Source organism: Rhipicephalus sanguineus, chromosome 5, assembly GCF_013339695.2.
Source record: "Rhipicephalus sanguineus isolate Rsan-2018 chromosome 5, BIME_Rsan_1.4, whole genome shotgun sequence".
In the NCBI taxonomy this organism is placed as follows: Eukaryota; Metazoa; Arthropoda; class Arachnida; order Ixodida; family Ixodidae; genus Rhipicephalus; species Rhipicephalus sanguineus.
In genome coordinates, this window is record NC_051180.1 from 142901724 (window position 1) to 142912724 (window position 11001).

Consider the following 11001-nt stretch of genomic DNA (forward strand, 5'->3'; position numbering starts at 1 on the left):
CATCTACTTGCTGCGGTTGGCTGCGCATGCGCAGCCAACCGCGGCACACAAGCACGAACCGCCATCGCGCCCACCTATCACTGATTTGCGGCATGTGTTGCGTGTATACTGATTCGCTGCAGATCGAAAAATTCTGATCACAAATATTTAACGGCGTTTTCCACGTTACTACTCCATGATTAGACATTTTGACCGGTAAGCTATTAGTTGCACTAAAGAAAACAAATAGCGCTGTGTTCAATGTAACTGGGAACCTGTTTGCTGCTAAGTTAGACGAAAAGTGAGCGCTGCGCCAGCTGGCCGCTCACTTCGTGTTTTGGAAACTGTGAAACCGAGGTGATAAAGAAGATACGGAAGACGATTTCCTTCGTGAAATTGAGCGAAACCTATAAGCTTAGATTTAGCTACGCTAAAGAAGGACCGCAACTATGACCAGAACATTGACTTGGTTTCAAGAATCATGATGAAGTGAATTAAATTCCTTTCGCGTCTTCCAAATTCACGAACCACAAAGCAGTGATCATGTCAGCGAAGTAGCCTTCAAGGACTCGATGCGACGGATTTTGGTCGGACTGTCTATACCCTTCTGATCGTGTGGTAGTGGTCCCCGAGAAAGATCTAAATATGAGTACATACCAAGGGATTACAAAGAATTGTGTGCATAAGTGGATGTCTGTACGTGAAAGTGCATAAGCGAAAGTACATAGCACGATAAGCGAAAAGTGAAAGATATGAGAATCGAATAAGCAAATGCAACAACTACTTTTGCATACTCGCTTTCAAGTCGTCTTTGGTAAGTGCATAAGGTACCCCTGTAATGTTTGCCTCGTACATCAATTAGAGGAACTACCTTCGATATTCCATTGTAACTATTATTGATAACCACTCCCCTTCATAACGCCGTACAGCCCGGAGGTAACACGAATAGATAAAATAAAGTAAATAAATTAGTGATCGCGATAGCTCTGTGACCAACTGCGCGGTGTGTTGCGGTGATGTATGCGCCCCACGGCTGGAGCGTTTTTCGCATGTCTCATTAAGGTCACGCAGTAAGAGCGCGAGAGACCATTTCCTACGCTAACAATGATTAACAATCAGCGAAATACCAAGCCTGCCTATTTGGGGATACAACCTGACCAGCAATACGCCTTATATAGTGCTGCATAGTTTGATGTAATCTTCCAGTTAGCGCAAAGAAATTACTCGCGATTCTTAATTCAGAACCCATAAACTTCTTTATATTCTTCCGTCTGACTATGTAGACAAGAAAGCTGCTGCGGCTTGATTACCTATGTGTCTTTCATTTTCTGGCGCAGAAAACGGAGAAAACGGAATGCCGCGACGTCTGCGGACCGCCTACACCAACACGCAACTTCTGGAGCTGGAAAAGGAGTTCCACTTCAACAAGTACCTGTGTCGGCCTCGGCGGATCGAGATCGCCGCGTCGCTCGACCTCACCGAGCGTCAAGTCAAGGTGTGGTTCCAGAACCGGAGGATGAAGCACAAGCGGCAGACGATGATGAGCAAGCAGGACGACAAGGGCAACGGCTGCGACGGCACCTCCGAAGGAGAGGCACCCGACGGCGACCAGCGGCTGCCGCAGGTCGCCCCGGTCGCCAGCCCGTCGCAGGGCGTCGAGGACGGCGGCCGAGACCCCGGCTGCTGCCCGCCTGCGGCGAGGGCGGCCGCGTCTTCGCCGTCGGGATCCGAGCCGGACTCGGACTCCAAGGGCCACCTGCACCCGGCGCTGGGACTTGCGTCGCCGGCCCGCTCGGACAAGACCCCGACGCCCGGCAAGGAGGGCGGCTTCGGCGGCGAGCGGCCCAGCCCGCTGGGTCGCGCCGCCAGCCCCGCCGCCCGCGCCGCCGCCGCCGCAGCCAAGGCGGCTGCTGCCGCTGCCCTGTGCGCCCTGGACGCGGCCAACCCTTCGGCCGCCACTTATCCTTGTCCAAGCGCGCGTGTGGCTTCTTCTCCGAAGTGCCAGTTGCCGGCGCAGCTGTACGGGAACCACTACGGTCAGCAGCAGGAACGGGCCGCGCCGGCTGCCATCGCCGCCGCGCAGCAACCCTACAGCAGCGCCTCGGCGCCCCAGCACCGCGTCGGCAGCCAGCCTGGCGCGTACTGCGCGGCCGCTTACCGCTCGCCGCCGGCCGCCAGCCCCGCGGTCGGATCGCAACCGGGAGCCAGCAATGGCTACGTGGCCGTGCTGCCCCACGGCTACAAGGCGGCCGGACCCATGTACTACCATCACCAGGGCAGCGCGGCGGCGCAGGCGTGCGGCTACGCCCCCGCCGCCGCCGCCACCGCCGCTGCCACGCACGCCAACATGATCGGCACCTCCATGGACGCCCACCAGCAGATGCACCACGCGCAGAGCCAGCAGCCATCGCCGCAGCAACACCAGCCGCACCATCCGCACCAGCAACAGCAGCAACATCAGCAGCAGCACCAGCAACACCACCAGCAATGTCAGACACAGCACCAGGCGGCCCAGACGCAGCCCAACGCTCAGCAGCCAACGCACCAGCAGTCCCAGGAGCAAAGGCCGTACATGTACGGAATGGAAGGCATGAATCAAGCGACGGCGTCAACCCAGGGTTACGTGGGCGAGTACAGGGGCGCGGGTCAAGAGTACGGGCGCGTCGGCTATGGCGCCGCGCCGTACAGCAGCGAGGCTGAGAGCATCGAGGAAGGGCAGTACAACGGGCCCAGCGACGGCAGCGGCTACCCCTACGGCTACCGGGCGTCGGAGTGCTACCCGACCGACGAGGGGAGTAACATGGTGGCTTCGCCGAGCGGTGACTCCGGCATGTACTATGACATTACCTGCAACGGCAGTTCCTCGAACCCCGCCACCAGCCGAACACCCGAGTACGCGCCACCCTCGACCAAGCAGCAGCAGCAGCAACCGCAGCAGCCGTACCAGCAGGCACCGGGAAGTTACTACGAGATGCAAAACGGCACTGCCTCGAACACGGCGACCAGCTATAACCCGTCGCCCGAGCACTACAACGGCCAGAGCTCGTCGGACACCGACCTCAACTTCAACAGTTTCTACTACGGTGATTCCAACGGCTACTCGGGACCGGGCTCGTGCGGCTCGAATGAGTTCAGCTTCCTGACGAACATTGCCAACGAGTACGCGGCGCCCGAATACTACCAGCTGAGCTGACTGCAAGACAATGAGTGAAGCGAAACATTTCGAGCGTGTGCGTGAGGTTGAGCGCTCCGTTTCTCTGAATGTATAAATAATAATCAGGGTTGTGGGGAGGGGAAAAGGTCACGAGACCAGAATGGCAGAGCGACCAGTGCATGCGAAGAGGTGCGCGGCTCCGACATGGCGAACTCCTGTCTTTGATGATGCCGGAGCCAGACAAGATTGCGCGTTGCGGGTCGCCGGCTACACATACACTTGATTTTGCTCCGAGAGAAAGAAAAAAAATGTTCATCTCGTTTGAGGAGCAAGTTCTTGAGCTGTGACAAATAATATATGAGAAGTACGATAACAAGCACATTGCTCCAGCACACGTTGTATCTAGACCAGTATATACACGTTCGTGCCCGGAGTAACCATGTCCGGCTTCACAAGAGGATACGTGTTCCCAGCGATCGTGAAATGATGCAGTTAAGCATACTTACCTACAAACATGAGAGAGAGAGAGAGCCGTTCAGTAACCCCACCTTCCGGCATTTTCGTTTCGCCCTGCATCGAGTGCAATAACGCGGCTGGTCGTAAACATTGCCATGCGAACAGAAACCCACGCACAAAGAGCCCTGTTCACACGTAAAAAAAAAAAAAGTCTGCTGTGATTTTTTTTTAAATGTCTTTGTTTATAAAGCTGTAAATATAACATGAAGAGGCGCTGTGCAATCTTCACGACAACGCGAAGCTTATCTTTGCGCACAGGCTGGCTCTCGGCAGTGTGTTACCTATACAGTGAATCCCTAACTCACTCCAGCACTTCCCCTTTCCAAGCTTTCAGCGTAATGAAGCTTTTTTCCTATGGTTTAGTACCGAGAGAAACCAAACTCACGCGCCTGAAAATACTTGACCGCAGGTAAAATAGAATGCAGAAACGACAATTTCCCATCAATCGTTCCGATTTATTATAGTTCCTGCTCACTTAAATTTTCAATTTTCTTTTCTTTTTTGCCTGCCACACCCTCTTTCTGCGTCTCCGGAGTATCGCGATTTGTTCTTATGTATAGCGTGTATTGTATAAAATATTGTTGTCTATCGTGTCCACACTATGTGTTAAAGAAAGTTAGGTTGTACATATTGTTACGAGAAGTGGCACCACCGTCGTGAAAATCTGTGTTTTCCAGTCTTTCTGACAACAGATGATGTTGCACCGCAGGATGCTAAAAAAAAAAGTGAAGCAGAAAAACATCACTCCATACCTACTGAGCGTGTTTGTGTACCACTTGAGGCTACACAAACGAACAACAACAAAAAAGAATGCATAAGCAATTGTACCGAGTGATTGATTTCTTTTCGTCGTGTTCGACTCTCACAAAACATGCTTGAACATAACGCTGTATACGCTTCGAGTAAACGTTCCTTCTCCCGATGTTCCCAGACACGAGTAAATGTTGTCTCCTCGATGAATCTGGTGCATTTGAAAGTGTGTATGAGATGCGGATGTTGACTGGATCACAATTAAAACCTCCTCGTATGACGAACGTCCTGGCTTCTGTGTCCTTTGTCTGTAGTTAATGCGCGCTATCAAAGTGGTATGGAAGCATCAAACCAGCTTGTCCGGGGTCATCACTTGATAGTGGCAATGGTTGTTGGGCCTACACAACGATTCGTACTTCCTGGATCTCCTCCTGGGACCAGTAGGTTGGCCATTAGACACAAGCTTTTGAAGTCACTTTTTATTATACGCACCAGTACATCATCCGCAAGCAATTTTTTTTTTCAAGTACGGCCCTTAGATGTCGAACTCGCCGTTTCCATGTGTAGTCATCTGCAAACGTTGCATACGCCAGTAACCGATTTTATTCGCTCAAGCTTGAGATGTGATGACGCAGCGCCACGTGGTGAGCTAAATGTTATGACGCTGCATCCTGTGCCTTCCTGCCATCGTGTGATGTTCTAAATACCCACGAATGCTCTTCGTCAGCGGTGAGTGGTCTACATCGATAATAGTAATAATAATTGGTGGGGGTCATACCTCCTAAAAACAGCAATATGGTTATGAGAGACGCCTTCGTGGAGGGCTCCCGAAATTCCGACCACCTGGGTTTCTTTAACGTGCGCCTAAATGGTCTAGATGTAATTACGGCCAATTTTCGAAAATTCATGCCAAGGACATGAAAAAGCCACTTCGGCGTTCTTCCGTACGTGTGTTTATGAACTCGCATTCGTAATGCATTAAGACCTTAAGTGGTCGCCTTCCAGTTAGTTTTATGAGCATCGAAGGCAGTGCGCAAGGTGCTAGAAATCTGAGCAGAATACTCGCCCCCTGCAAAGTATATTGCGCATTTGCTGAACGCTATGTGGAAGCAGCGTACTGGAAGCTGCTCATAATTCAAACGTTGACGAAGGTTTCTATTTTTTCTATGTATTCGTTAAATAAAGCTGGAGCAGAATTTCCGCTTGTGATCGTATCATAAGAGGAAAGGCTGGTGTAATATCAGAAAACCATTTGTCTTAAGGCATGCATAGCTTGGATGTCGAAGGTCCCTGGGAGCGTCTAAATGGTTTACGCTCTCATAATTCGACAACAAGAGGAAGTAACTTATTCTTTATGCATTCACTTTAGATATAACATACGAACAGTCTCATAATGTCGATACAAACCGTCGGATTGGATTCATATCTATGCTGGTGCCATTGGAATTACGCCCTTAGAAGTCTCTAAAAAAAAAAGACGAAAAAAAATGCTCACAAAAACGTAAAAAAGAACAATGCACCTGATATTTTGAGCCATAGTCAGTAATTGAACAAACAAATGTATTCAAAATGGGCTTCTGCAATTTAAGTAAGAAAGCATGATCGAAGAAACCAGCTGTTCCTCCAACTGTGTCGAAGTTGAAGCTACATCAGAGATCTTCTCCAAGTACGTATAGGTACGTACAAGTTGTCTTCTTTAGTCCTCAACATTGCCATCGCAATTTAACCGATGTGCACTTCTTATCTATGATGAGTGTTACAGACTGCAGCGCGATTACTTTTTTGCCCAAACAAGTATTCACGCCGCAACTGTTGAGATAGTCTATATACTGAGGCGGGTGACAGCGTACTCAATATGGGTCAGCCACTGTGCTTTCTTCCATACAACGCCTCGCTCATAACATTTGAAATAAATCATTTTTGCAGGTACCATGTGTCTCTCGCGATTTGGACCCAACACTAAGTTGACAAGTAGTCTTTTTTTGTTGAAAATTAAAATGGCGAAATATTTATACACAGGAGGGTGTCCCGAAAATAGAGACTGCAACGGGATCTTGATCACTTACTTTTAGAAATGAAATATAACCATACAAACAAGACAGTTGTTGTTGCGACAACTTGTGAACAAGGAGCACATAAAGGTTGTGTACGTTAATTAGTAATGTTAGTGAAATAAGTGCACTAATGCTACTAATAAACAGCGTAATAACCAAAATAATATATCTAAATAAAAGCAACTGTTCGTACAAATGCGTAATTAGCACGTGAAACAACTATTACTAGCGCAGTACAACAGCACGTGAACGCAGCAACTATAATCGATCTTTCAGAGTGCTATTTGCACTCCGCTCGTCACGTCACAATGTAGGTAAGAAGTGCTTGTTGGTCTGACTGTGCAGTCAGTTAGGAGAGAAAATAAGAAAAGAAAATGAAAGGCAGTCGATCACGTGCAAGTCCGGTTCTCTACGCTTCGGAAAGAGAAAAAGTTAAGGGACGAAAACAAAGAAAGTGCAGTAATAACAATAAGAAAGTGCAGTGTTATAGTTTGCTGCGACGTATACGCACAAGTTTCATTGCCGACAGTGTCATTACATTTGGACGCTGCATCGCTGCACTTTAACAATACCCTAATGCATGGGAAATGATGCTAAGTAAACTAAAACTGAGACTTACGTATGCTTATTTGAGTGGTGGTTAAAAGAGAACCATTTTTAATATCACGATAATTATCTCCTAATATGCAGGGTGAGTATATATATATATGGGTGCTTTCGATGGAAATACTTTGCAACACCATTTACATTTTGAATATTAGCACCTACAGCAGCAGCTACAATTTTTACGAAGCCTAGCTTAGTTGCTTAATATTAAGCGGGTTGTGGTGAGATCAAGGAAAGTGCCATCACGACGGTTTGTCAAAAGGAATACATAAGTGGTGTTCTCATGCTAATTTACGACGTTCAGATGGTTATATAAATTAAATGTACTTTCTCTATAAATTTCAAGCTTCATTTTCCAATGAGGAACAGAAAAGGGTAACGAAAAAAGCCGCAAAGAAATGGCTTGAGAACCCTCAGCTCCCTAACTACATATTACAGCGATGCAGGACAGCAAAGCATAGACAGGTAATTAAAAATAAACAATAAAAACCACCCCCCCCCAACCACCCCCCTTTAAAGAAAAAGGAGCATAAAAAAACCAAGAGGCAATAACGATTTAAATAAGAGGCAGCATGTTAACAGACGTTCAAACACAATAGACGTTTGTGCAAGTGGACACGTGTACATTGTAGTGGTGACACAAAAATTCGGGCACAATTTCACTGTTACATCACACTGATGGGAACATAGAGGTGCCATCTGTTTAATATCATCCACAAATACAGCCTAAAAAGTATTTTAATTGAGTTTTGAAGTTCGTGCAAGTGCTGAATCGGAAATAGAAGCAAAAAGCGATGAGGTCACCGAGCGGGCACTGTTTGTGAACAACGGAGGTCACGAGTTCTAGCCAGGTTACCGGATGCGCGTGCGAGAGAATAAAACTTTTTTTTATGTTCTGTGAGAAGATCGGTGAGTGGGATCCTTAGTCCGGGATCCCATTTGCGCAGGCCGCTGTCCTCGCATGAGTGTACGAGATGAACAACGCTGGTAGCGACACCTGATGATGCAGATCAGGTGCAGAGCCTAACCAGAGACCTACAAACAAAACATTGCACCGATTTGCCCGCTTACTGACTCTGTGTAAAGCATTGGCAGTGAGATAATTATTCATTCAGAGTATTCTCATTGTTTTTTTTTTTCGACAAGAACAGCGACGCGACTGTGAAAACAGAAAAAAAAAGTTAGTGTAGTTGGACAAAATGCCACAAGGTGTCACTGCCGGCTTTACCGGCGGCTGCTGCTGCTGGGGCGGTCAACGGCTCTGGCAACCGGGTATCCGCAAACCTTAGGAAGTCTACACACAAACTAAAGATCTTTACCGCTGGGATCGTACAGCGTAGTGTACAGATAACTGCACTGGCGCTCCGACATGCGTACGTGGGATTGGGTATGCCTTTAGTACGCAGCGTTGCCCGCTCTAAATACTAGAGATGTGCGAATAGTGAAATTTCGTCTCGAATCGAATTCGAATCGAATAGTGCCGTAGTGCCGAATAGTGGCCAAAAAGAATGAATATCGAATCGAATATCGAATAGTATACTTACAGGAAACGTGTACCGCCAGTTACGGCAAGACAGAGGAAAACTCAAGGACGCTACGGCGTGGTGACAGCTTTATTACGCGCTTGTCCGGGAGGGAGGTTTTTTTTTTTTTTTTGTTCAGCTATTATGGGCGCGCATGCAAGTTGAGGAGCCGCCATTCCAATCGGCAGTGCCACTCCTAACCTCCTCACGGCTAACAGAGGGGGCAAGGCAGCTAGTGTTCTTTTAGGGGCGAAGCTCCTTAGGGTGTGGGTCGTTCCCTCCTCTGTAGTAGTATAGATGCAGACACCTCGCCCGATCGGCAACGGGCGAGCGCCGATCGGTAAAGTCCCCCCCCCTCTCTCTCGCCTCGCGACGCCGACGCAGGCAGCGTCTGCTAACGAGTTTCTGTGTTAAGAAAAAAATTTATTCCATCAAAAGACGCTACGAACACTCGGAAACAGTCTCTACTTTCTTGATTGAAAAAACCGAGTGCTCGCGCTGCACGACCGTTCACTGACCACCCCGTATATATAGGCACTGGATTTTGACGTCCAAGGTAGTGCCTGTGTGAGATTTCTCCTGTGCGTGATTAAAGAATAAAAATTCACAGCGTACATGTAAAATTAAAGTGAGCTGCAAGTCGCCATGACTCTCATCGACCCTTTAGTATAAACGCGCCCGATCTCACGTCGTTGATGATGTACTGGGGCAGAATTCACGGAAGATTCACATATGACGCGTGTCATTGGTGGAAGGCGATAATTCGATTTAGTGCGGCGACGTACGCTAGGGGGACCGTTGTAATGAAGGGACCACGTAAACCAACAGTACAATAAAAGTTTGATGTTTAATATATACACGGTGTTTCTCACGTGTTTATTTGATCATATACTGGGCGAATTACTCGGAGTATTCACGGTTTACCGATGATTTCCTCCGGAGCTTCGCCCCACTCATAATCATTCACCCCGTGGATATGCTGTGGATTTTCCCCGTGGTTGCGCGATACGGCTCATCTGACAACGGTAAAGTTGTGCTTCATCGCCATGCGTGCTCTGGGCGCAAAAATCTTCGGGCGCCCGCACGCAGCAGCGCTTTAACTGCGCGCCAGAACGATGGCAATTTCTGAACGAGTGGTGCGCTACGGCAGTGGCGACTGTGCCGCGTGAACAAATTTTCACATATGAAGCCACTCATTGAGGGTTTCGCGGGCGAAAGTCGGGACGTTTTACGGTGCTTGGGGCATACGCGACCGAGCTTTACGCAAGAAGTCCTTGCCTTCGTTTGGGCAAGGACTTCTTGCGTTTTGTCATGTGTATTTTTTTCACGTACAGTAATGAAATAATCTGCTATAAAATAAACATGCGCTCACTTTCGAACTAGGATATCGGTGAAGGTTTTAAAGAAAACTCCTACTGTAACGACGTCAGCGTTAGTTTTCGCCACCCTGCCCTGACCAAGTTGCACCGTTGGCCTTTGTCGCGTTTTAGATATTCGTCCGGTCGAACGATTCGAAACTTCGAATACTAGATATTCGAAAGTCGAGTCAAATTATTCGATTAAGTATTATTCGATTCGAATTGGAAACTAGAATATTCGCACACCCTTAGAGTCAGTAAATCGTAGATAACACCATTTACATGTTACACATACACTGTTACAGAGCGCCACTGTTGTGATTCCACTTCATCGTGTTCTCAATCTGCTACTTTACAAATGATCGCGAAAATGTTTCAGTGTACCTAATGCTGTGGCTGCTCCATGCCTCACGGAAAACGTCGCGTCAGTCGGACGACGGCAGGAACAAAATCGCAGCCAGCGGCGAGATTCGCGAAGTGAATCGAGCTTTTCTGACTGATTTTGACACTCCTGCCAGGGTCTTCGTCCATCGCCGCACTAGATAAGCAACGTAGTTTGACGATCTAGGAAATAAGCACTCGCAGCGCTCAACACAGCAGACGAAACAGCAGCGCTGACAACATGGCAGAAGCTGGCCAGTGACGTCACTGGCTCTCACGATTACCTGACAGTATTTGTTAACTATGTCACGGGACCCTCGATTGCTCTTCGAAATCGAAACTGCTTCAGTCGTAACATACGAGCATATAATTAAACATTCGTTTTGCGGTGGGGCACATGAGTTTCGTTGCCGTTATTAACGAGACAGCAGCCACTGACTAAGAGCAAAAAAAGAAAAAAAGAAGTTCAAAAATTTTCTGTCACCACTCCTTTAATGTATAAGCTCATAAGACCTACCCTGTATATTTATAAACTAAAACTGAGCAGCGGCAGCGATAACGAAAAGTGGAAAAAAGACAGGTGTGCAAAAAAATATCACAAGTCAACTTTATATACACAACGTGACCTAAATAACGTATTCAAAAGATTTAGAACAGGACTAAGTGTAAACTAATTAATA

The 11001-nt window shown here is 47.8% G+C and overlaps 1 protein-coding gene across 2 annotated transcripts in view; it reads left to right on the forward strand.

Annotated features, from left to right (window-relative positions):
- LOC119394291 (homeotic protein proboscipedia) overlaps positions 1-4683 on the forward strand; it is a 116335-nt gene extending 111652 nt beyond the window's left edge. For both annotated transcript variants that reach the window (XM_049415735.1, XM_037661572.2), the window contains one exon: positions 1317-4683. In XM_049415735.1, the coding sequence (XP_049271692.1) occupies positions 1317-3172 (1856 nt within the window). In that variant the 3' untranslated portion in view covers positions 3173-4683. The remainder of the gene's footprint in view (positions 1-1316) is intronic.
- The last annotated feature ends 6318 nt before the right edge of the window (positions 4684-11001 follow it).